Source organism: Fukomys damarensis, unplaced genomic scaffold (assembly GCF_012274545.1).
Source record: "Fukomys damarensis isolate Sample0158 unplaced genomic scaffold, DMR_v1.0_HiC HiC_scaffold_2, whole genome shotgun sequence".
Taxonomy (NCBI): Eukaryota; Metazoa; Chordata; class Mammalia; order Rodentia; family Bathyergidae; genus Fukomys; species Fukomys damarensis.
The window spans coordinates 12,686,993-12,714,065 of record NW_022900914.1 but is presented as its reverse complement, the minus strand read 5'-3'; the positions used below and the strand labels follow the sequence as shown (position 1 = coordinate 12,714,065).

The 27,073-nt window shown below is 38.3% G+C and overlaps 1 protein-coding gene across 2 annotated transcripts in view; it reads right to left on the bottom strand.

Moving 5' to 3' along the window:
- Positions 1-26,225, bottom strand: part of Slc30a6 (solute carrier family 30 member 6) — a 33,090-nt gene extending 6,865 nt beyond the window's left edge. The window contains exons 1-13 of one of the 2 annotated variants that reach the window (XM_010645262.2): positions 26,159-26,225; positions 22,319-22,405; positions 17,440-17,524; positions 16,366-16,408; positions 12,469-12,534; positions 8,991-9,071; positions 8,366-8,401; positions 7,181-7,275; positions 6,410-6,458; positions 5,806-5,925; positions 2,892-2,994; positions 1,488-1,535; positions 82-150 (exon numbers count right to left, since the gene is read on the bottom strand). In XM_010645262.2, the coding sequence (XP_010643564.1) occupies positions 82-150; positions 1,488-1,535; positions 2,892-2,994; positions 5,806-5,925; positions 6,410-6,458; positions 7,181-7,275; positions 8,366-8,401; positions 8,991-9,071; positions 12,469-12,534; positions 16,366-16,408; positions 17,440-17,524; positions 22,319-22,405; positions 26,159-26,161 (885 nt within the window). In that variant the 5' untranslated portion in view covers positions 26,162-26,225. The remainder of the gene's footprint in view (positions 1-81; positions 151-1,487; positions 1,536-2,891; positions 2,995-5,805; positions 5,926-6,409; positions 6,459-7,180; positions 7,276-8,365; positions 8,402-8,990; positions 9,072-12,468; positions 12,535-16,365; positions 16,409-17,439; positions 17,525-22,318; positions 22,406-26,158) is intronic. The other variant, XM_010645272.2, reaches the window with a different exon arrangement.
- Between the last annotated feature and the right edge of the window lie 848 nt (positions 26,226-27,073).

Here is a 27,073-nt window from a genome sequence, read left to right as displayed (position 1 = left end):
TTGATCCCCGGTACCAAAAAAAAAAAAAAAAAAATCAAAAGCTATGTTTTAAATTATAAAGTGGTAAGTAGAAAAACATACCAATGAGCCAAAACCTAGAGTCCAAAAATGTTCATTTCGGACTTCTAAAACTCCATCCAAGGTAGATACCTAGTCAAAAACACAGAAACAAGTGATGAGAACAGTTTGCCTTTGACGTGTGTAACACAGTTCAGTCACATGACAGACTGAAGTCCATACACGATGCCCCTGAGCCCCACACAGGAGGCGCACCAGCCAAGAGAAACCCCACGCCACTCGAGATCCCGCTCCCTGCTGGTTCAGTACCGGCCCACGCCGGCGCACCCTTCCAGAACACGGCCGTGGCCGTTCGGTCTGAGCGCTCCTTCCCACCACTCACACTCTCATTTCTCTCTCTGGATTCCCTGTGACAAATCTCTGCACGGCGCAGAATGTCCTTTGGAGACGACCCGTCAGGACACTCCGCGGGCAGAGTCAGAGTGCGCTGCCCACAGAAGGCACAGCCAGAGCCAGGGTTCACTCGCTGAGAGGTCGTCGCCGACTTGGGAAAAGTGGCCTCGTGATACTGACAGCCAAGCGTTTAGAAGAGACTCAACATCCAGATCATTCAATCATCTTATTTCCTCATTAGTAGCAGGTTAAAATTTATAACACAGAGTCTAAATCCATAGGACGAAATGTTTGGTGGTAAAATAACTGTAAAAGTGAACTTTGATTTTTATCAAAATCCTATTTAAATACAGGATCAGAAAAGTCACAGTATTTATGTAGCTCATGGGGAGGTCTTCGGACTGTTTTCTCCTGCATGTTTTTTCTGTTGTTGCTTTTGTTTTTTTTGGTACTGAGGACGTAGCTCAGTACCTTGCCCTTGTGATACAGGCGCTGTGCCACTGAGCTAGATCCCCAGCCCTCCTACGCTGTTTTTAAAGGAGGGGAAATTTAGTTTGGCTTACGCCTGCTACACTTATTTTAAGCAAGTCTGGCTTTCAAGTTGGGCAATTCCTCAAATTGTTCTATTTTTGCCTCTATGTTAGATCTTTTATTGTGTTTTTCGATGTTTTTTTTTTTCTCGGTACTGGAGATCGAACTCAGGACCTTGTGCTTGCAAGGCAGGCAGCAGAACCACTGAGCTGAATCCCCTGCCCTTCACAGATTAATATTTTTTTTTTTTTGGCAGTACTGGGGATCGAACTCAGGACCTTGCACTTGTGAGGCAGGCATGGTGCCACTCAGCTAAATCCAAGATCCTTTTGTGTTTTTATAAAGAACACAACACCCTAGAACCAGGGTTTGGCTCGGTGGTTCCGCCATCTGCCTGGCAAGCGCAAGGGCCCGAGTTCGATCCCTGGTATCAAAAGACAAAAAACAAAACAAATTCTAGGTGGCACTGAATAAAGTAGTACACGTACCCACACTTTCATTCCTTAACAAAAATTAAAACGATTTTATTTACTATTATACCTCACCTCTCTGATAAGTTTGTCCAACTGACCGATAACATGGGGTGGTGTTGTCTGTGGAAAGAGCAAAGACAATATGAATAGCCTAGAGGGGAGAAAGACTTTTCTGCAACAATGGTTGTGCAATCTCCCCCAAACTGATTTGGAACCCACGTTGCTTTTGCCACGTTCCCTGTGTGATTCAAGGAGGGAGATTTCAACTGGCTCGCTGCAGAGAACGCCACTAGATGGTCCAGGCGCTTTTTTTCCTAAACCTCACAAACAAGATTCTATTTCCAGAACCAAATATAACTTAAAAGATCTTCACAAAATGGCCAGAAAAGTAATGTTTTTTACAGGGCATATCACTATGCAACTATTACCTTCTCGTTATTATTGTTTTTGGAAATGGAACTACTGTCCCCTAATTAGGTTTCACAAAAGGCACCAGGGTAAAAACAAAAACAGTGCTTATACACACATCCCACCCTGGGAAACCACCCCTCTTTTTGTTGTTTTTTTTGAGACAGGGTCCCACTGTATATTCTAGGCGGGCCTTGAATGTAGTCCAGGCTGGCCTCAAACTTGTGGTGATCCTCCTGCCTCAGCCTCCTGAGTAATAAGATTAGAAGCATGTGCAACCACCACTGACTAGGAAAACACTTTTCTATTAAGGGGCTTATTTATACATGTTTCTATTGTTTCATTTAAGTTAAGAATTTAAAAGTCTAAACTGGGTGTAGTGGCGCACACCTGTAATCCCAGCTCTCTGGAGGCTGAGGCAGGAGGATCACTGAGTTCAAGACCAGCCAGGGCTACATAGTGAGTTCCAGGTCAGTCTCAACTATGTAGTGAGACCCTGTCTCAAAACAAAACAAACAAGGGCCAGGGAGTTAGCTCAGCGGTTCAGTGGCCTGCCTTGCAAGCGCAAGGACCTGAGTTCCATCCCCGATACCAAAAAAAAAAAACAAAACAAAACAAAATACAAGTCTCGGGGCTGGGAATTTAGCTCAGTGGTGCTGTGCCTGCCTCAAAAGCTCAAGGTCCAGAGTTTGATCCCTGGTACAAAAAAAAAAACAAAAAAAGTTTCACTGATCCTGTGACAGGAAATAAGAAAACAATCATAATCAGATTACGCAGTAGCCAAAGCACATTACCGAGGGAAAATAAATATCTAAAACAACTCAAGTAGCATTGTTTTCACTTGAATCATCGTTAGAGGGAAATAATTTTAAACTCATGATTGTGATGTTGTTACAGAAACAGAAGAATTTGTGCCTATTTTATTGGTAAATGGAATTTCACCTGGTTCTCACTGTACGAATTTCACACATTATTGTCTGACTTCATTTTAACAGGGCCTCCCTTTGCTAAAACTTCCACCCTGGTAGGAGCACGGTGAGCACTGAGCATGCGCAGCCGTGGCCTCACCTGGAGCAGGACCTTCCCACTGTACACACTCATGGGATACATGGTGCCAAACGTCATCAGGGCAATGGCTACTGCAGAGGCAGTGTCCACAGCGAAATAATTACTGAAAGAAGAGGACAATTCTAAATTGTAAACGGATGTATCACCAGGCATGTTACAATTCAATTTACTAAACATTAATTTTTTAAAGTGAGAGAATTTTTTTTTCTATCACAAATTTGCAAAACTGGTAGGAAACACCTCAAAGGAGGAAAAAAATTCCCAGAATTCCTTCTTGTCAAAGTGTAGTGGAAAAATAATAATTATGTTAATTAGTATGATGAGAGATGAAGAAGAAATGTCAACATTTCCTTACTATGAACGCTTTAATCTTGTCAACTAGGATTTCCATTTGCCTGAGACAGACAAAAAACTTGACCTGATAATTTCTGATACAGAGAGTAATGGAGCTAATCAGGGATTCTATCAATTTTCCTATAAACAATAACTGTTTCCATAAAAACTTTAAAATTCCCTAAAACGTGAGTCTCTAGGAATTCGTTACAGCAACATCAAGGCAAAAATTCAACATTTCAACAGTAGGGCAGACTGCTGAAGACAGACCAAAAGGTCAGTGGCTACAAGCTGACCTTGTAGCTGATCTTTTTCCAATTTGCTGAGAACAGAAACGTGAATAAGACATAGTCCTTGCTAGAAATAGCAGGAATACACATATCAGAAACAGAATAAAGCACTCTCAATATTAAAGTAAAAATCTCTAAAGGGTGGCACGGGTACACAAAAAGTTGCGTGACTGGGCACCACGGTGGGCACAATCCAGAAAGGCCTTCAAAGACAGTCGAGAGAATGGGAACGAGGGCCGGGGGTTCAGTTCAGCGGTTCTGCTGTCTGCCTGTCAGCACAAGGACCTGAGTTTGATCCCCGGTACCAAAACAACAAAAACATAATGGGAAGGGGATACCCAGACCGGTGGTGGCCAACCTACAGCACGTGTGCCACAGCAGGGTATCTGCGGTGTTGAAAGCTCTGAAGCGCTTGCCATCACTGTCTTAGACAACGAAAGTACCAGGAACGCTGCAGCAATAAAATCACAAACTGTCCTGACAGATGGACGGCTAAAAAGGCTGTGAGGCCTGATTCATAGTGCTAACTTTTAATTTTTCACAAATAAGCAAAGGGGAGAGGTTTGAAGCAGGAAAATATTATGTCCCAATTGGTGAATTTGAACAATCATATTAGTAGCAAAACAGAAGTAACTAGAGATGAGTGAGAATCAAAATTAGAATACTAGATTATTCTACTTAAGCCAAGAAATGATGATAAAAGCCAAAGTTGGGAAAGCAAAATGGGAAAGGAGAGAAAAAAATTAAGGAAAGATTAAGTAATATTTGGTAATCAATTAGAACTGGCTTGGAGAAGAGAGGGGAAGGGGTAGGAGAATAAAGTGGAGTTACTAAAAAAACAGTACAGAATTATCATACAATCCAGCAATTCCACCACTAGGCATATACCCCAACAACTGAAAGCAGGGACTCAAATATCTGCACACCCATGTTCAGAGTGGCATTATGTATAACACTCAAAAGTGGAAACAGTCTGAATGTTCATTTATAGATGAATGGGTAAACTAAATGCGGTCATTTCTTTTTGCTTTTTTTGATACTGGGGAATCAAACTCAGGGCCTTGTGTTTGCGAGGCAGGTGGCAGAACTACTAAGCAAACTCCATGGCCCCTAAATGTGGTATTTTTTTTTTTTTTTTTGGTACCAGGGATTGAACTCGGGTCCTTGCGCTTGCAAGGCAGGCCACCGAACTGCTGAGCTAAATCCCCGGCCCTACATGTATTGTTTTCATATAATGAAATATTATTTGGCCTTAAAAAAGAAAGAAAATTCTAATACATGCTACATAATGGATGAATCTTGGAAACATTAAGCTATGTAAAATAAACTAGTCAGAAAAAGGCAAATACTCTAAGATTCTACTTATGGGAGGTAGTTTACAGACCCAGAAAGTAGAGTGGCAGTTGCCAGGGATGGTGGGTCAATGATCATGCGGAATTACTGTTTAATGCATATACAATTTCAGTTAGATATAATGAAAAGAGACACATGGTGATGATGGTCACACAAAAATGTGGTGTATTTATACCACCCAACTATATGCTTAAAATCAGTTAATTGATAAAAACAAATGCGTTGCAATAGATAATAGCACTATTCACTGAAACAGGAAATATAAGAAAAACTGTTTTGATGATAGAGAAAATAGATTCTGTGAAACAGCCATGAATTGAAGTCATGAAGATAATGCCTTCTGGAATTCAACAAAGATCTGAGCTAGAAACAGATCTGGGAATCCTCATGGAAGTGGTAAATAAAAATAAATAATTATGTGTGACACTTAGGCGAATACATGTAACAAAAATACAAATCAAGGATAGATCGTAATAATAATACTTACACAAAAATAATATTAATTAAGGACACCAATATTTAAATGGTAAGGTAGGCAAAGCCTCCTGTCATAAAATGCTAAGGTTAAAGCAGCTGTGATGTCTGCCTCCTAAGAGACTTTAATTCTAGGAAACTGCTTCACACCTACTTCCTCTTCTCCTCCCTCTCCCAACAGTATCGGCTGTCAGATCTCTTTCTTACTGTTTCTCTCATCCGGTCAGCAGTATGGAATTTGAATAATTTTCTAGTCTATATTTCAGACTGATAAGAAATACTTACACCCAACCTCCAACCCCCTTCATTTTTCAGATGAAGACACCTGAGAACTCGATTTGACCAATGCTACACAGGTAATTAGCAACAACGCTACAAAAGACTGACCCCAATCTTTCCTGCTGATGCCCTTAAGTCAGGCTCCAGGAATCAAAACAGACACGACAGCAATAAAAAATACTCACTTAATTTCAATAAGCATGTACGTAATACAAAGAGCAAATGCTCCAGCAAGATCAATCAAAACAAATGGATTCATTCGGGGAAGGAAGATACTGCTAAGTCCAGGAATAATTCCACACAAGCTATAAAGAAACAAAGAGTAGTCATTAGAATTCACATAATACTGACAAAAAGCTTATAAAAGATAACTTGTATTTTAGTACCAAATAATGTACTTTTTTTTTTTTTTTTTTTTTTTGAGACAGGGTCCCACTAAGTATTTCAGGCTGGCCTTCAATTCTATTCAGCCCACACTGGCCTCGAACTTGCAGTGATCACCCTGTCTCAGCCTCCCGGCTACTGGGATTTCAGGTGTGCATTGCCACCACACCTGGATATATATATATATATATACTTCTTAGAGAAAGCAAAAAGGATTTGAGAACAAGATTCTGTCACTTACAAAGATCTTTATCTTTCATCATTAAATAAAATGTAAAGAAAGAATAAGAATCTAATCATTTAATTCACACAGTAACCTCAGCAATTAGCAAGTCCTGATATTAGATATGTTTCTTGTGAATTCTTTTTAAATTACGCTTATTATAAAACTCCATAACATCTTACCTCCGACTGAGATCTGCAACATGCTCTTGAAGCCAGCTCGTACTAGCGGCTTTAAGAAGAAAATATTTAAATTATCTATAATAGAAGAATTAATAACTTCTAGAAATACTTTAGTTCTTTCCTTTAAAAAATACTTTGGCAATTATTGTTTATAATTTCAAAAGGACATGCTATTCCTCAAAATTAGAGCTTTTTTCTTTTTCATGTCCTCAGGATAGTAAGTCAGAAGCAGTTCTGGGGTCTGGGAATGTAGCTCAGTTGTAGAGCACTTAACTAGTATGTGCAAGGCCCTGGATTCCATCCCTGTACTACAAAGGCAAAAAGCAACAAAGGGAACCAGTTTCAACTACAACAGAGAGTTGATTTGATGGGATCAATGAAATTCTTTTCAGAATTTACCTTTTTAGTGATTTAAAAGTTTAAAAAAAGAGGGAAAAACTTGTTTTTATAAGAGATTTTTTTTACACTTTAAAATAGTCAGTTTATTGGTACTTTTCAAGCATAAAGTACAGGTACATTCATCATTGGGATCTTGTACCTTTCCATGACAGGTCTTGGTTCTCATTCTTTCCCATCCCCCTGCCCTCTCTCACCCCCTCCATCCCCTTCTATTTACAAAGACTTTGTTCCCATGTTTTCCTTTTCTCATATTTTTTCTTTTCCCTATCCTTCCAACTTCCCCTACACCTTTAGCCCTTTTCTTTTTATTTCACATTATCAGTTATAAGAGATTAATTGCATTTTTTAATTAATAGTAAATAAAACACATACCTTCAGAGACATAAGTGAAAGGTTTGTTCCGAATAGAAAGCATTGTGAACAGGTTGAAAGAAAGAGCGACAAAAGTACCAACTAGTAATCTTCCCCTAAAAAGAATAACAGTGAACATATTTGTTTATTTTCTTCTTGGTAATGTGAATATGTCACTTCAGCATGTGAGAGGCTACAAGATGCTTCACTGGTCTGGTATTTTCAGAGACAGAATCCGAGCCTGACATTGTAAATGCACAGTGCATGTCCAGTCTGTTGCTGTTCCCTCATACACAGGACCAAAAAAGGACTCTTAAGATCAGTATCTAATTACAGGTAATTGATTTTATAAATTTATAACAATATTAATGGTATTTGGCTTATACTGGATAAGTCAGACTTTCTCAATTGAACTGATAAAAAATAAGTAATCCTCACAGACTTGGCAAATATGTGGGTAATTCATACACTATCCTTTTCTATAGGTGCCAGGGAAGATTTGGGGGGTCAAATTTGAAATTACAAAAGATGAGGCAGGGGATTTAGCTCAGTGGCTCTGCCGCCTGCCTCGCAAGCTCAAGGACCCAAGTTCAATCCCCAGTACCAAAAAAAAAAAGAAATTACAAAAGACTACAGGGATTGTAGTGGTTGACCTGAGACTAAATAATGTAGGACTTATGCTGAGATGGAAAGGCCATACTGTAAAGTATCCAAGGCTTGGGAATGTTAAAGATGAAAGGAAGCAGTCTTGGGGTTTTTATTTATGGATTGATTTTTTTTTTTTGAGACAGGGTCTCACTATGCAGTTGAGACCGACCTGGAACTCACTATGTAGCCCAAGCTGGTCTCAAACTCAGCCTCCTGAGTGCTGGGATCACAGGCATTGCCACCATGCCCAGCAGAAATTTTTATTTTTATTTTTTCAGCTTTAATCGAGTTTATTGGTACATTTTAGGGATACAGTACAGTTACACTCATTGTTGGGATCTTGTACCTCTACATGACAAGTCTTGGTTCTCATTTTTTCCCCTTACCCCTGCCCTCCCTTCACCCCCTCAGGAATTTTTATTTTTTAAATGCCAGTGAAATGTATATTGTCACACTCGGAATTCTAATACTGGGCAAACTGTTCTAAATAATACATCAGTTAATAATTAGAATCAAACTTAATAGTAAATATATGTTATGTTAAAAACAAAATCTCACGTGTGTATTTCAGGCTGCTCCAAAAAGCGTTCTGCACTAAATGAAAGAAAAAAAATATGTATTACTAAGTCCTATTAATTATAAAACTAAAAAGCTATATTAAATACTTAACCTACCTTAAAGTTTACAAAATCTTTTAATATTATAACCATTATTAGTAGTGATGAGACAAGGAGACTCACAAATTATCCTTTATATTTTTAATTACCAAACCTGTTATATAGGTTTATATAAACCTGTTATATAGGTTTATAACAAGCATCAAGACTTGTCTGGCTGAATCTTTATTAACATTCATTCTCATCTATGACTGAATTTAGTAACATCAAAAAGAGAAATAATACCAAGATCTGTCATGTAAAGGTACACGATCCCAATAATGAATGTAATTGTACTGTATACCTTAAATGTACCAATAAACTCAATAAAAGGAAAAAAAATTTTTAAAAGAGAAATAAAATAAGTGAAAAAGAAGGGGAAAATTCTGAGAAACAAGAAGAAACTGTACCATCAAGGATTCTGGCATTTGTCATCTTAATTTGCATACCCTTTCACAGCAGATATGTCTAAAGGATTCTTCCCAAAGTGTCACAGATGGGATTTAAAATAATATACACATAAGTACCTTTCTTTTAATATAAAGAGGGCTCCCAGTTGTGCCAAGACTGTGGAGGCAAATACAGCTAGGACTTCTAATCTTTCAAACCTGAAATCAGAAAATTTATTAGATCACCATAATTCTTTCAACTCACAGAAGTCTCCCCAGAATACATGCACATGCGTTCACTCATTCCAATGTATATGTATATGTATATGTATATCCAATATGTGCAATCTATTACTGAAACATTGTTAGAATGGACTAGAATTAAAAGAAGAATAAAAGACAATGAAAATCAAAATTAACTTAAAAGAATCTCTATTTGTACAATATATATTCCACGGACCCACTTATGGTCCTTATTTGTCTAGAAATAACTATTATCATAATAGCTGATATTTAACTATGTTTTATTAAACATTAAGCACTTATGAGGATCACTTTATTCAACTTTTTTGTTGTTGTTTTTTTTTCCTTTTCTGGTACCAGGGAGCCAATTCAGGACCTAGTGCTTGCTTGCAAGGCAGGCGTATCGCCACTGAGCTAAATCCCCAGCCCCTGACTTTTTTTTTGAATGGGTTAAAACTTAGGACACAAAGAGGAAAGATAAATGTTTAGCCATACACCTTGCAAGTGGAAAGATAAGATTTTAAAATTCAGGCACTCTCACTTGAATTTTAACTACTTACTTTTTCTATTGGCTCTCATTTCTTGATTGAACTCAGGACCTTGCACTTGCGAGGCTGGCAATGGAACCACTGAGCTAAATCCCCGGCCCTCACAACTTTTATTTATCTAATCTATTATTTTATGCCCTTAAGTAAATAAAATCTAATTTTGTACAAAGGAATATAATCTCGGGCCCGGGGATTTAGCTCAGTGGTTCTGCCACCTATTTCACAAACACAAGGTCCCAAATTGGATCCCCGGTACAAAAAAAAAAAAAAGAATATAATCTCAATGACTGGTATAGTAGAGAAGAATAAGTGTGGTCCAAGAATTTCTTAACTGAAGTAAAAATTTGCATTCCATTTCCTTGAATCTGGAAGGCACTCTCCATTTTTTCTAAATCATTATAAAATTCTTAATATAAAAGAGCATCTTTCAATTTTCTCTTTCTTTATTCTTTTTTCAGTACTGGGACTGAACCCAGGGCCCTGCAGACAGTAGGCAAGTACTAAACCACTGAGATACACCTTCCCTCCTTTTAATCTACCTTTTTTTATTTTGAAAAAGGTTCTAAATTGCTCAGGGTAGCTCTGAATGTGTGATTCTCCTTCCTCAGACTCCTGAGTTGCTAGGATTACAGGATGTACCATCATATCTAGCTCCAACATTCAACATTCAGTAGTTTCCAAAATTTAGGCACAGAAACCTCAAATTCTTTGTTAGTGCATTGCTATCACAAATCTGAAATCTTAAGATAAAAATCCATCTGCACCAACGTACAATACCAAAATACATCACATTTACTTTAACATCTAGGGATATGCCAGGCAGGCAGCAGCAGCACTGAGCTACATCCCTGGCCCTGTTGAGAGAGATTTCTTTTTTTCTTTTTAGCTCAGCGTTTCGGTGGCCTGCCTTGGAAGTGCAAGGACCCAAGTTCAATCCCCGGTACCAAAAAAAAAAAAAAAAAAAAAAAAAAAGATTTCTTTTTTTTGGTACCTGGGATCAGACTCAGGAACTTGCCCTTGCAAGGCAGGTGCAGTGCCACTGAGCTACATCCCCAGCCCTATTAATATTTCTTCCAACTTGAAACTATACTACAAAGTCACTGTGATAAAAACAGCATGGTGGGCCGGGGATTTTGTTCAGTGTTTCCACTGCCTGCCATGCAAGCACAAGGACCCAAGCTCAACCCCCGGTACCATCCCCCAAAAACACAAGAAAAAAAAACCCAGCATGGTACTGGCAAAGAAAAACACCCGAGGATCAGTGGAATAGATTGGAAGATACAGAGACAACTCCAGATGCACTCAGCTACCTCATCTTTTTTTTGGGGGGGGGTTTGAGACAGGGTCTCACTATGTAGTTGAGACTGACCTGGAACTCACTATGTAGCTCAGGCTGGTCTCGAACTCACAGTGATCCTCCTGCCTCAGCCTCCCAAGTGCTGGGATTACAGGCGTGCACCACCATGCCCAGCTCATTTTATTAAAAAGCTTCTACACTGCAAAAGAAACCATCAACATAGCTAAGAGAAAACCTACAATGTGGGAAAAATTTTACCAGCTGTTCCTCAGACACAGGACTACTATCTAGAATATATAAAGAACTCAAAAAAAACAGGCCCCCCCAAATGTAAAGATCTGATTCGAAAATGGGCATCTGAAATGAACATTTCTCAAAGACAAACAATGAGATCTCCCCCTCACCCCAGAAAGAATGGCTGCTATCAAGAAATCAAACAGTAACAAATGTTGGCAGGGTTGTGGGGAGAAAGGAACCCTTCTCCACTGTTGGTGGGAGTGCAGACTGGTGCAAGCACTGTGGAAATCAATATGGAGAAACCTCAAACTAGGATTAGAGGTTCCATTTGACCCAGCTATTCCTCTGCTGGGTAGCTTTTCAAAAGAATTAAAAGAATCATACCACAGTGATATATACTCACCTATGTTTATAGCAGCACAGCTTGTAATAGCTAAAACTTGGAAACAGCCCAATTGCCCACCAGTTGGAGACTGGATAAAGAAGATGTGATTTTTCTATAAAATAGAGTACTACTCAGCCATAAAGAATGAGAAACTAGTCATTCATAGGAAAATGGATGCATATTGAGGCCATACTCTTAAGTGAAATAAATAAGACACATATGTATAAATACTGAATAGTTTCTCTGGTGTGAAAAACTAAAAGTGTAAATAAGATCCAAACTGTATTAACTGATAATGTGAAACAGGAAGAAAAGGGCTAAAGGTGTAGGGGAAGTGGGAAGAGTAGGGGAAAGGAAACAAGGGAAAAGAAAAAATATGAGAAAAGGAAAAAATGGAAACAAAGTCTTTGTAAATAGGGGAGGGTGGAGAGGATGAAGGGAGGGCAGGGGTGTGGGGAAAAAATGAGAACCAAGATGTCATGTAAAGGTACAAGATCCCAATGATGAATGTAACCGTGCTGTATACTTAAAAAGGTACCAATAAACTCAATGAAAAAAATATTTCTTTATAGGGCCCAAGGATGCCCTTGGTGATGCCACACCTGCCTGGCAAGCACAAGGCCCCAAGTTTGATCCCTGGAACGGGGGGGGGGTCTTTATAAAACATAAGAGAACTGAATGCAAACATTGCATTTTAATACAACTTACACTTTAAATACTCATATTTCTTTTCTAGAATCCTCTTACAAGATGATTCTGTATATACTTTTACTATCTGATCACATGTCACTAAACAGGCAGTATTTATTTCCCAGAAGTCCTATAGTTTACTTTGATTGCATTATTATTTTATTGGTAAACTATTATTTTAATAATAATAAATGAAATGAAATCATTTGAACTTACCCAAATGAATACACAGGGCTAGGTTTCCTCATCATTACCCAGTAACTTATTAAACATGTTATTAAACTAAGTAAAAAAAAAAAAATTTAGCATTAGATCCAGAGCTAGAAGAGAACATTCTGAGACAATTTTCAGAATTCTTAAGTTGCTAAAAGTTATCAGTCATCATTATTATAAATTCTAATAACATAATCTAAACAGTTTTATCTTTTTTTAGGTACCAGGGATCAAACTCAGGACCTTGTGCCTGCTTTGCAGGCGGAGGCACCAATGAGCTAAATCTTCAGCCCTAAACAGTTTTAATATGTGAAGAAACTCAAAGAAATTACAATTCATTAAGAAGTCAGAGTACCAAAACCTACACTATCTCCAAGCTAAATGGCTTCTATAACTGAGAATATTTGTTTAAAAGATATAATAATGGTAACATATTTTATTCTAACATATACAATAAATTTTAACATTAATCGGCTTTTTAAAATTTTTGTTAAAATTTACACTAAATATTAAGAACATCTGGACTTTTTTTTTCCAGTACTGGGAACTGAACCCAGAGCCTTCACACTGAGCTGTATTTTCAACACTTTTTTTGGTGTGTGTGGTACTGTGGATCAAACTCAGGACCTTGCACTTCCAAGGCAGGTGCAGTGCCACTGAGCTACATCCCTGGCCCAACTCTCTTTTTATGGGATGGAGTCTCACTCAATCACTGAGTTACCTTAGGCTGGCTTGAACTTGCCATCTTCCTGCCTCAGCTTCCTAGAGTTCGGGGATTCTAGACATACGCAACCTAACTTGGCTGAATTTTATAAAAATATGTTAGATGTCATAAAAATCTGTTAAGTTTCCAAGTGTGGTGGAGATTCATTCTAAACATTACACTTTAGCTCAGCGGTTTGGTGGCCTGCCTTGCAAGCACAAAGACCCAAGTTCAATCCCCGGTACCAAAAAAATAAAAAAAATAAAATAAATAAATTTATTATATTATGAAATTCAGGTAACCAGTATCATCTATTCATCTTATACCAATTTAGTAGGTTTTCTTACCAGATTAAAGGTGTACTTAATAACACTTCCTGAAAAATCTTACTGTTGTTAGTTCATATTTGCAGTACGTAGTGATTACATTCCTCATGTGGAGTTTGTACGTTTACATAACACCTCTCAATTCTTTTCCAACCTCCTTCTCCATCTCATTTCCCTTCCCATTTATAAAAGCCCTATCTCCCCATTCTTAGTCCTGTAGCCCAGCTAACCTTGTGCCCTCCGATTCTGTGAAACACCCTTGAGAGCCTCAAGACAGCTCTGACGGAAGACTGACAGTCACATTTCCCAAGTATACTTTACACTCATCATGACAAAGTTCTTACTGTCTGCTAACCTCACTCCCAATTCTAAAGCAGCAGCAAAATTTGGTATTTACACAGAAGCCATGCTAAAATTCTCCTTGGTTTTAAAGGAACAGATGACTTTTGTATTATTTTGTATTTTGGTATTATTGCAAGTGCAAATGAGAATCCTCAGGGACAGCCTGAACTATATAGTGAGTTTGTCTCAAAAATCCAAAAATAAACTAATAAATGAAAATAATAATTGTTGGCAAGGGAAATTTGAATCTTAATAACAGTACCGATGGGAAAGAAAAATGATGTAGTCACTTTGGTAAACAGTATAGTAATTCTTCAAATGAATAAAAAGAGCAATCATATGATCCTGTAATTTCACTCCTAGGTACACATACAGGAGAAAATGAAAACCTTCATCTAAACAAAAACTTATACACAAATACTGCAGCAGCATTATTTGTAATAGCCAAAGACTAAAAACAATCCCAAATGTTCATTAACTGATGAACAGATTAAATTCGTATAACAATATACTTCCACAATTAAAAAAAAAAGCTAGACACATTATAAGAAAATGGTAAAAACTCTATGCTCAGAAGACAATCTTAAATGCCAGGTGCGGTGATGCACGCTTGTAATCCAAGCATTGGGAGGATGAGGCAGGAGGATCACTGGGAGTTCAAGGCTGGCATGGGCTACATACACAGTGAGTTCAAGGACAGCCACAACTACATAGTGAGACTCTGTCCAAAAAAAAAAAGAGACAGACACACTGGACCATTATTATGCTTCCATATACATGAATTGTCCAGAACAGATAGATCTGCAGAGAAAAAAGTAGATTAGTGATTGCCTAGCGCTAGGAAGAGAATGGAATGATTAGGGAGTATGGCTAAGGAAAAAGAAATATTTTTAAAATAATAAAAATGTTAAAAAACTGATCATGATGATGTAAGCATAACTTTATGAATGTACCAAGTATCACCGTAAGATGTGAATTATGTCGTAAAGCCATTTTTTAAAAAAACAAAAGAGCATCCATTTCCCTAACAGCCTTAATACAAACATACTATAAATGTTTTATTTTTTAAATTTTTCTTTTCTTCTTTTTTTCTTTTCTTCAGACAGGGTCTCACTTTGTATCCCAGGCTGGCCTCAAACTCTCAATCCTCCTAACTCAGCTTCCCAAGGGCTGGGATTATAGGTATGTGCCGCCATACCTGGCTTTTTGTTTTTTAGTTTGTTTTGTTTTTGTTTGCTTTGAAACTGTATCTTGCTATATAGCTCAGGTTCAACTTGAAGTCATTATGTACTTCAGGCTGGCCTCAAACTTATGGCAATTTTCCTGCTTGCTGGAATTACAGACATGTGCCACTACACCCAGCTCTTGAGTTATAAGTACTTTAAATATTAGCAAAATTAGGCTTTTGGTTGAGAAATATCTTGTTAGGTTGTTCTCTATTTATGGTGATATTGGCTACCTAGACTTTCCAATTTTTCTTTGTTTGTTTTTTTGAGACAGGGTCTTACTATGTAGTACATGCTAGCCTTGAACTCACTATGTAGCCTAGATTGGCCTCGAACTCAGAGCAATCCTCTGGCCTCAGCCTCCAGAATGCTGAGATTACAGGCGTGCACCACCTTGCCCACCTTCCAATTTTAATACAGCTTATCAATTTTTTATGACTTCTAGGATTTGTACCATCTTTAAAATACCACAATTATCACAAGCTAAATTCTCATTAAGGGTTTAGGTCTATTACTCAACATTTTATTCTGTTCATTCTTTCATACCCAGTACTCCTCCTTTATCTATAAGAGATATGTTCCAAGACCTACACTGGCTGCCTGAAACTATGGATAGCACCAAATTCGGCACTGTATATGCTGGGGTTTTTTCCTATATGTACATACTTGTGATGAAGTTTAACTCATAAACCAGACACAGTATGTTAAAAATAAAATATAGCAATATACTGTAAGAAAAGTTAGGTGAATGTGGTCTCTCTCTCTCACACTGTTACAGACTTATACCACTTTGTAAGGGTTACGTGAACGCAAGCATGGTCACACCACAGCAAAGTGCTGATCTGCCCACAGAGAGCTACTGACTCTCTAATAGGCGCTGACACAGCCAAACACACTGGACAAAGGGACGTTAGTGTGGTGGCCTGGATGGAGCAGGAGGGTGCCAGATGCATCACACCACTCAGCAAGGTACACAACTTAAAATTTATGAATTGTTTATTTCTGGAATTTTTCTTTTAATATTTCTGGACTGCTGTGGACCTTAGATGAGAAGAACTGTGGAAAGGAAACCATGGTAAGTGGGAACTACTAAAAATATTCAAATAAGCTTGTCTGATCTGATTAACTTTGGAAGAACTGACCTTTTTGTGATTCTAAGTACGCCTATGTAAGTATATAGTTTAACCTCTCTAGTTTTCCACATTTATTTAGCAAATTATTTTTCTTTAAGTAAAGAAAATTTCATGAATTTAGTGCAATAAATATTGGCTCTAAAGCAGTAAGGAGATTTGCAAAAACTTACCTGAAAAGATCAAAAATGGTCAGGTAAGTATAGGCAGTTAAAGCTGCAAAACAGCAAAAAGATTAAAATGTTACTTAATCTAGTCTTAAGAAACTATAGGAAATCATCAAAATTGTTCATATCAGGGGCTATCCATTACCAAAAATGGCTGGACTCAATAATCAAACTCATACATTGAGAATTATGTATAAATCTATTTAACAACATGTAGCCAATGTTGGTTAACACAAAAGTTCACTTTAAAACCTGGTTTTTGCACTCGAAAAAAATGAAGCAAAAAATGCTCAAAAGTCATGTGATCACAAGAAGTGGTGGCACATATCTGTAATTTCAGCACTGAGGAGGCTGAGGCAGGAGGATCATTAGGAGTTCAAGGTTAGCCAGAATTACAAAGTGAGACTGTCTCAAAAGACCAAAAGAAAAAAAAAAGTCAGGTGATCAAGTTTGGGCCTATTGTATCATCTCTACTATTTAGCATGCATCTGCTGAATACTAACAGCAAATAATGATACATGAAAATTTCAGCAGGCAAGACACAAGAAAAGAAAATTACAGAATTCCTTTGCTAAGGAAATGTCAGGAAACCTAAAAATCTTACTTATAAACTGTATAAATTAGTTTTAATCTGTCACACTAAAAAGATATCTCAGTTTCACAAGTGAATTGAAAGTTAAAAAAAAAAAAAACAGTTCATTTAAAATGATAAAATCCAAAAAATCCAACCAAACAAATGTAATACCTTACAAGGCATTTTTAAAATAACTTTTCTCTCAAAAACCCGTGTGTGTGTGTGTGTGTGTGTGTGTGTGTGTGTGTGTGTGTGTGTGTGTGTGTGTATAATTTAAAAGATTTTCTCTCTCAAACCCGTGTGTGTGTGTGTGTGTGTGTGTGTGTGTGTGTGTGTGTGTGTGTGTGTGTGTGTATGTTCCTTCTTTTAAATCATTATGCTCCAGTACTGGGAAAAAAAATCATTATACATTTCAGAATATATTCTATACAAATAAAATACACCTCTTGTAAAATCAGAAAAATAAAAGTGAAACTAGCTCCGTAAAAATACAAATGGCAACTTACCTATACTATTAGTAGAACTGCACCACATAAGCAGGAAGCCGGTACACACCAAATTTATTACACCAAAAAGCAGGATCTTCCACGACTGTGAAAAGGAAAATCACTCTTATCTGTGCAATACTAATCAATGGGTCCATTCAAGTCACTGTAATTCATACTATAATGTTCAAAACAATAAGCAGAACTTCCTTCAAAAACTGGCCAGGCGGGGTACACACCTGTCACTCTGGAGCCAGACGCTTGACCTACCCAATAAGACCCCATCTCACAAAAGAAAGAAATCTACATCTGCCAAAATTATCATCAACCAAGTTATTCTTATAAATACCAATCCAAAAGAGTAATTCAGAAGGAAGCTGGGTGTGGTGGTGCACACCTGTAATCCCAGCACTCGGGAGGCTGAGGCAGGAGGTCTGCTGTGAGTTCAAGACCAGCCTGGGCTACATAGTGAGTTCCAGGTCAGTCTCAAGTACATCGTGAGACCGTGTCTCAACAAAAAAGAATAATTCAGAAGGGGAATTTTTAAAAGAAAATAAACGCTGACACAGAAACTCCCAAATAAGAGAAAAACATGCATATACATATATGTCACTTTTTTCTCCATAAATCTGTATGTAGAGACACTGATAAAGCAAATGGGACAACATGTAAGCAACTGGTACATTTGAATAAAGGGCTCAATGGCATTCCTTGTCCTAATCTTGGAATTTTTCTATAATTTTGAACTTACATCAAAATAGTTACCCAAAAAAAGACAGTACCTGATTATTTACTAAGTAAGTCATATGAAATAGGTCTGCAAAAGAGAAAATTTTGACACTTTAAAAGTCCACAGAAGAGCTAGGCAAGGTGGAGCACACCTGTAACCCAGCACTTTAGAGGCTGAGGCAGGAGGACTGCAGCAAGTTTAAGGCCAGCCTGGGTAACACAGTGAGACCCTGTCTCAAAAAACAAAAACAGAACAAAAAACAACCCATAAACAATATATACAAATACACACACACAATGAGAGAAAAATAACAGAAATTTGAAAGGAGCAAAGATGCCGGGCATGCAGATACCCGGGAGAGAAACTAAGGACCACAGTGCAAATTCCCTGGGGCAGGAGAGCACTTGCCATTATACACAGGAATCAAATGTGGGAGAGAGGTCAAGGTTTAAGAAATATATGGGGTGGGCCAGGGATTTAGCTCAGTGGTACCACTGCCTGCCTTGCAAGCGGAGGTCCTGAGTTCGATCCCTGGTGCAAAAAAAAAAAAAAAAAAAAAAACGATGGTAGTGAAAGTTTGGAAGCTGCTAGTATTCCCAGATGTCAAAGAACAGGAAAAAGAGAGGTTAGAGCTCTAAAGCTCTGGGATATTCCAAAATTTAGAGATCAGAAAGATGAGAAGAAAGATCAGAAGAGTGATGGAATAGACTGAAAATTAATATACAGGTAAACAGGCAGAAAATCAAGCGTGAGGGTTAGGGATTTCCTAGGGAAGTATGATGGAGGGAAAGGGGACAGAAAGGAGTTGAGGGCATAGAAAATGATAACGATGGACCAAACAATAACTTAGATTAAGAAACAAATAGTGAAAATGTGGCAGAGTCAATGAACTGAAAGTCATAGTAAAACTGCAGAATGATTCATGTTGGGGTAACAGGAGTTTATCAGAGTCAAGTGCTGGTTCCTGGTGAGTGAAATGTGGACAGCAAGAGAGTACAGTTCTTATGACTGACCAGATCCATGCTATGAACCCGGAAGTGGACAGCTGAGAGTGACAAAGGACAGGACAATTCATGATGAAGGAGGAAATGAGAGGTATGGATTTTGAAATATTATATCACTGAGAATTATGAGCAGTGAAGAAATGAGACATGGCTATCTCTTAAGATATAAATTATGATGGAGAATATCTTTACTATTCAGGTGTTCCTATATAGCAGTCACTCATGTCTACAGGGGATAAGTTCTCAAGGTCTCCCAGTGGACGGCTGAAACCTGTACATATATATTTATAAGGCTAAATATAAAATAAGGAACACAGTAGGAGACTAAAAATAATAACTAAAAATAAACAGAACAATTATAGTGATATAATAGAAGCTATATAAAATAGTCTATCACTCAAAATATCTTCCTGTACTGTGTATAGCAACAACTTTAGCACACAGTTTTCTTCTTTATTAAATTGAGAACTAGTACCTTCCGATTGGCAGCATCACTGCTCTTACCCTACTGTAGGGCTATTATTAGGCAAAATAAGAATTACTTAAAAACAAGCACAGCTGGGCGTGGTGGCACATGCCTGTAATCCCAGCACTCGGGAGGCTGAGGCAGGAGGATCACTTTGAGTTCGAGACCAGCCTGGGCTACATAGTGAGTTCCAGGTCAATCTCAACTACATAGTGAGACCCTGTCTCAAAAAAAGCACAGTGTTACTGATGCTGGAACCAGTTGATGTGATAACCAACATGGGTACTAAGTGACTAACAGGTGGCTATACACACTGGACAGAGAGATGGTTCACATCTCAGGCTGGACAGAGTAGGACAGGGAGAAATTCCAGCATGCTACTCAGAATAGTGCACAATTTACACCTTATGAATTGTTTATTTCTGGAATGTCCCGTTTAGTAGTTTTTGAACTTCAGGGTTACTGAATTCATGGAAAGAGAAAGAGCAGACAATGGGGGATTTCTATACTGCTTTTATTCCCACTACCTGCTCTGTGGTACACTGTGCTTCAGGAAAGCCCATGGTTAAAGACTCTCCTCTTTATTTATACAAGATAATTGCTCTCCATCAACAGCACAGAGCTGTATATATATCTGTTCTAAGAGGTTATGCAAGGTGGATTAGATGCCTAAGAAAAAGATGAATTCTCTAACTTTGGCTCTTTAATATTAAGGGCATGATAATATTTCCAAATACCAGTTTACTGACTTCTGATTATACGCTAAAGTTTTAGAAACCAGAGATATAATATAAATAACAAAGAAAAGAAGTTTTCAGTCTAGTTCACGATGCAAAGCAAATGTCCCTGATACTAATTACAAAATTCCATCCAAATTGCCTTTACTTAAAACCCATTAAATATATACTGGGTACATATTTTGTATGCCTATAAAAAAGAGAGCAACAGCCAGACGTGGTGGCGCATAGCTGTAATCCCAGCCCTCATGAGGCTGAGGCAGGAGGAACCCTGTGAGTTTGAGACCAGCCTGGGCTACACTGTGAGTTCCAGGTCAGTCTCACCTGACCCTGTCTCAAAAAAAAAAAAAAAAAAAAGGTATAGTTATTGCCCTCACAAAGCTTGTAATTCAGACAATAGCAGAGGAATGAAAACAGCATAATTAGGAATTCTATATAGGTGGCCAAAAAGAATAACAATTACATGTTTTTATTTAGTCTCAAAGTATGATACAGTTTTCCTGTCAAAAATGAGAAGGGGCTGGAGATTTAGCTCAGTGGTGCTGCTGCCTGCCTCACAAGTGCAAGGTTCCGAGTTTGATCCCCAGTACCAAAAAAAAAGGAAAAAAAAAAAAAAAAAAAGTGAGAGAAAACATGACAGGGATTTAGCTCAGTGGTGCTGCACCTATCTCACAAGCACAAGCTCCTGAGCTCAATACCCAGTACTGGGGGAAAAAATGAGAAAACATGGCTTAAGACTACATTCATTTAATTTTTTAAAAAATTAATAGCAACGGAGCTGGGTGTGATTGCGTACACCAGTAATTCCAGCACTCAGGAGGTTGAGGCGGGAGGACTGCTACAAATTTGAGGCCAGCCTAGGCTACATAATGAAACTATTGAGGGCAGGCATGGTGGTGCACACCTGTAATCCCAGTACTCAGGAGGCTGAGGCAGGAGGACTGCTGTGAGTTCGAGACCAGCCTGGGCTACATAGTGAGTTCCAGGTCAGTCTCAACTACATAGTGAGACCCTGTCTCAAAAAAAAAAAAAACTATTGAAACAACAAAAAAAAATTAATAACAAAAGCAACTGTAAGAAAAAACATTTTCTTTAAAAACACCTTATATTTAGAATAGACTTTTTTTTTTTGTACTGGGGATCAAACTTGGGACCTTGTGCGTGGAACCACTGAGCTAAATCCCTGGACTAGAATAGAAACTTTCAAGTGACCTTGTTTCTTTCTACCAAAGCAAAACAAATGAACATCAAACAACAACAATTTTACATTAAAAAAAATACTTAGGGTTTGCTGCTGCTGCTGCTTGTGCTTTGCTGCCTTCTGCCTGTTCCACTTTGCCATGAACTATTTCTTCTCCTGGATGCCCCTCTGCCATGTGCCACCCTGCCTTGAAGCCAGCTGATTAGAGACTCTACAAACTATGAGTTAAAATGAACCTTTCCTCCTTTAAAAATAATACTTATCAAACATGGAAACAAAACCTGTGGTGGGATCAACAGCAATTTCTTGCTTTTTTTTTTAATGATGCCAAAAAGTTTATTTGAAAAGTACACGGTAGCCAGGTGTGGTGGCGCATGCCTGTAATACCAGCACTCAGGAAGCTGAGGCAGGAGGATCACTGAGTTCGAGACCAAACTGGGCTACATAGTGAGTTCCAGGTCAGTCTCAACTATATAGCGAGACCCTGTTTCAAAAAAAAAGAAAAAAGAAAGAAATAAAAGTACATGGTAATGAGTAGGAGAAAACCCAGCTCTGCAGAGTGAACTTCCACCAAACAAAGAGAAAAAGAGGGTAAACAAAAATAAACGTACCCATTGTATCTGAGAAACGTGGCGTGGGCAATTTGGAAACTTTCACACAATAGCCAACAGCAATTTCTACTACCTCTCACTAATGTTATTTGTACAATTTCACCAATGTTGTTTGTACAATAATTTAAATTGAGGTTCAGAAATAACTTACCCTTCGGTCAGCTGCTACAAGTCTAAATTCTTGTAATAACTTGCCAAAAAAGGATCTCTGTGGTTTTCGAAAGAGATGTATTGTCCCCTTTAAAACAAACAGGAAATATACAAATCGGCATTTGGGTATGTAATCTTCTTCATAGTTCCTGGGATGTTATAGTACTAATATTGATTGAGTATCCCCATATTCAATATGCCAACCACTTTTCTAGGCACTGTATATGTATCGATAATATAATAAACCCTATAGGGTAAAAACAATTTTTAGTACCTTTTCCAAAGTCACAAAGCCAGTAAATAGTTGAGCAGGAATACAAATACGGTATTTAGTTCGAGGTTCTTCTCTTTATTTTTAAATGGATTAAGCTACTTAAACCAGAAAAGAAATAGGGAAAAAGGATAAGGAAAGTCTGCCACAGAGCTCTACTCAAAAGAAAATATAACATTCACCTAATTAAAATGAAATATATGGCTGGGGATTTAGCCTGCCTCACAAGCACAAGGTCCCGAGTTTGATCCCTGGTACAAAACAAAACAAGAAAACACCTAAATATATGAAAGTTCTAGCAACTATGATAGTAAAACCCTGAGGTTCTCACTGAGGCATTCGAGCAAAGTATCTGACACCCTAGGAGTTCCTATTAGTTTATTATTCAGGGCTAACCCTGAGAGAGCCTAGCAATATGGTTACCAATGATAGAGGAGACAAAGCAACCAGAGGGGATTTACCACCCAAGTTTAGGAAACCTTATGGAAAAGCCTTAGCAGGGATCAAACATCTCTGAGAAATAAATTTATGATAAAGGTAGTATTTAACAGCAGTGGGACAAAATATGAGCTGTTCAATAAATAGCATTTTGATAAAGGGAATGTTTCATTCTTAATTTTGTTGTTTTACATACAAAAATATAAAACTATATTTGAAGGAAGTATGGATATATAATTTTATAATCTTGGAGTTGGGGATGTAGTAGAGAAAGAAATCTTTATATGTTTGTAAAGAAGGCCAAAGAGGGTATTGTGTATATTATTAATTGAATTTACTTATAATAATGGAAATAATGCCAAAGTACTATGATTACTAACTGCTTGAGTTGTGCTCGCTTTGGCAGCAGATATACTAACTGCTTCAGTTATGATTCAAAAATACTTAAAACTTATGCTGAAAACAGGTTGGCTCTTTCCTTTCTTTTCTTTTTTTTTGGCATAGACATCCAAAAGCAAAACTCTACAGCTTCTTTTTTGTTTTTTGTTTTGTCTCACTATGTAGTTCAGGCTGGCCTTGAACTCTCAGCAATCCTCCTGCCTCAGCCTTCCAAGTGCTGGGATTACAGGTGTGCACCAATGCCTGGCTAATTTAATGAGAAAATTTTGTTATGCCAAAAGCAAGTAATTGTTTCTAGGAGAAAAGTTCCTTCACAGTTGTCAAGGGTCATAGTATTTGATGCCACATATTTAAATACAGCAGACCCTTGACTTATGAACTCAATTGGTTCCCCAGGGCTGGTTGTAACTCAAGTTGGTTGTAAGTCAGTACATCTGAGATCTGGACACTTACTTAGGTGTACCCTATAGATAACAAGAAGCACATGAATCTCCCATTAATCTAATTGACCCAAGTTGTTCGTACATCAGGCTGGTTGTAACTTGAGTGTCTACTGTATATGACTTTTTACAATTTTTGTACTGGGGATCAAACTCAGGACCTTTCACTTGTGAGGCAGGCGGTGGCACCACTGAGCTAAATCACCAGTCAATAAAATATTTTCTTTGATGGTAAAGGCCACAACCAAAATGCATTTCTAACTAACTTAAATTGGGCAATTTGACTCAAAACTGAAGCCCTATACAAGCACTGGATCCAGGGTATTATAACTGTGGAAAACTTTCAGATTCAATTCAAGCAGAGGCATGGTTTTCCTGTGTTAATTAGAGAAAGCTTTAATAGTCAGAAGAAAGAATATCTCATTCTTTCAAAGCTTAGACAGGTCATTAGGTGCATTAAACTGAGACCCTGAAGGCAGAAAAAAGGCCAAGCACTAGAAATATGACATATAAAAAATAGTACCAGAATGCCAATAATCCTCAATTCCAGGTGAGGTGTACACAGGAGCTCACTGTATTTCAGTCTCTCTCCTTTTATATGTATGCTCTTGAAATTCATCATAAAAACCCAATAAAAAAACAAAGTAAAAAACTTTTTAAAAGAAAGATAAACCAGAAAAGTGTTACCAACTTTGAAATTCAGGTAAAGTCCAGTGTTTGTATAACCATAAGGCCCTGATAAGCTAATCAAATCTAAAGAAATAATACGCTGTTTTCATTTGAGGTGTTAATAAATGTTAATACACTCATAAAGAATTATGAGTGAATATTTTCATCCCAAGAATATAAAAATGCTGCTTAATAATTGTGATCCTTTGATAATTTGTTTAACCTCAGGCCACTTATAAATTAAGTTTCAAGATTAAGATAATCAACAAGGATTGTGGGAGAAAAGAAAAGGGCTAGGGATTTAGCTCAGTGCTGTCACTGCCTGCCTTGCAAGCACAAGGTCCCAAGTTCGATCCCAGTACCAAAAAAAAAAAAAAAAAAAATTAAAGACTTGCAAGGGTATACTGATGGGAGTAGGGGATGATGAACAATGCAAGCAAATGGAATGGCATATGTAAAAAGGACCAGTCATACAGCATGTTTTGCAACTATTCCTTGTGGCTTGAAAGTAGATACCTTGTGTGTGTGTGTGTGTGTGTGTGTGTGTGTGTGTAGGGTGTAAAGGTAACATGCTAGAGTATAGACGGTTTTGTATGTTATGCTAAACAATGATATCTCCAGAGCTATAGAAAACCTGAAAAACTAAACAAGAGCGTAACCAGGTCAAATTTTAGAACTATAACGGAGGCTATACTCTGCTGAACATTTCGAAGAAAAGCATACCTGGAAGCTGTGCTAACCCTAAAACCTGCAAAAGTGAAGTTTTACCCACTTTTTTTTGCCTGCAAAAGATTATAGAAAAATTACAAAATTAGACCATATTCACATAAGGAAAGAACTTTTACAATGACTACTAACACACAAAAATATAGTCCCTTTATCAGCTACCAAAAAGTGCTCGATGAATTCTGATAATTTCCAGAAGCGCAAAGGACATCTGAAATAATCACCTCTCAGTAACAGATATGAAATGAAAGATGTATAGACATAATTTTTAAAGGCCTAATTCCTCTAATATACTTTGGAGGGAACACATCCCAGAAACCATAACGGATCCTGGAATCTTTCCGTAATTTCTACAAACAGCGTAACTTTGTGTAGTCTGTAAATGGTCCTTCTGGAAGTTGCTGCCTTATCAAAGCTACCTGCTTTTCAATAAACACAAGTAGAAGAGTGGGTCGTCCGCCCTAAAACCTGACTCCTAGCCTTGTTTCTGCTGGGGTTGTTGTCACCGCTCTAAGCGTTGTCACCCCTCTAAGCGTCACCCGAATGCTGTAGTTGTTCTTGCTGTGGACTCTTCTCAGGTCTTTCCTTAGTGGTGTAACCACAGAGGGAGTCAAATACTTTTATTTTGACATCAAGGATATCTCGGAGGGGGAAGTCATAAACTTCTCAGGCGCAGAAACTGCTCGGTCGGGGAGGGACAGGGATCCCGAAAAGAAAAGGAATGGGGTGAGGGACACAAAGCGATCTCAGTGAACCCTGAGGGAACCATTTGGGAAACAGACACTTCTCCCGGGGGACCAGAGTGCAATTCCCATCAGCCCTTCTCTGGGGGGCGGAGGCGGCTCGAGACAGAGAATCACCCAAAACTGGAACCCTCATGCCCCCACACCCAACTCACCATGATAAGGAGCCACAGCTCCCGCCGGAAGACGCTCTAGGGCTCGTTTTTTACCCCAGTACGGAAGGGGCGGGGCACCACCAGGGGCGCTCACCCATTGGCTGAGCGGGCCGCGGGGGCGGAAGTACGTGTCCAGCCTGGCCCCCGCCCCCTCCCCGGCTTTCCCAACTTCCGGTGGAGGTGTGGCCGGCGGCCCGGGCCGCTCCTGTCAGACCTCGGAGTCCCTGTTCTTGATTAGGTCCTCTGAGGCGAGCGGCAAGGAGTAATTAGGATTCATTTTAACGTTGAGAAAATTTTGCCGACTACTGAAACGCTTTTTATGTTGTGTGGATTGAATCTGAGGAAATGGATAGTATTTCCGTTTCACAAGTGAGGAAACAAGAAGGTTAAACTTGCCTAGAGTCATGAATCTAGTTTGCTCTAATAGTGTAAGTGGAATTTGGAATGCCTAATTACAGACTATTGTGGTGTACTCCCTAAAATAATGTTCCAAGTCTCTACAATGTTTTATGGGTTTTTTGTTTTGTTTTGTTTTTGGTACCGGGGATCGAACTCGAGTCCTTGTGCTTGCGAGGCAGGCGCTGGAACCACTAAGCTAAATCCCCGGCCCTCTACAATGTTAAAACTTTATTATACAAGTAACGTTACTCATAAAAACTTAGAAAATAAATACTCGAAAAAGAATGTGAAGAATGTATCAGGTACTGGTCTCAAAAACAACATTCAAGGAAAAACAAATAAGATACATCAGGGATAAAATTTTAAAAAGTTATTTAGAAGTAGTGTCAGGTAGAAAATAAAACTACTTGCCAGGCGTGATGTCTCATTCCTGTGATTCTAGCTTTTTAGGGGACTGAGGCAGGAGGATCGCTACAAGTCAGCCTGGGCTATATAGTGATTTCAAGGCCAGCCTGA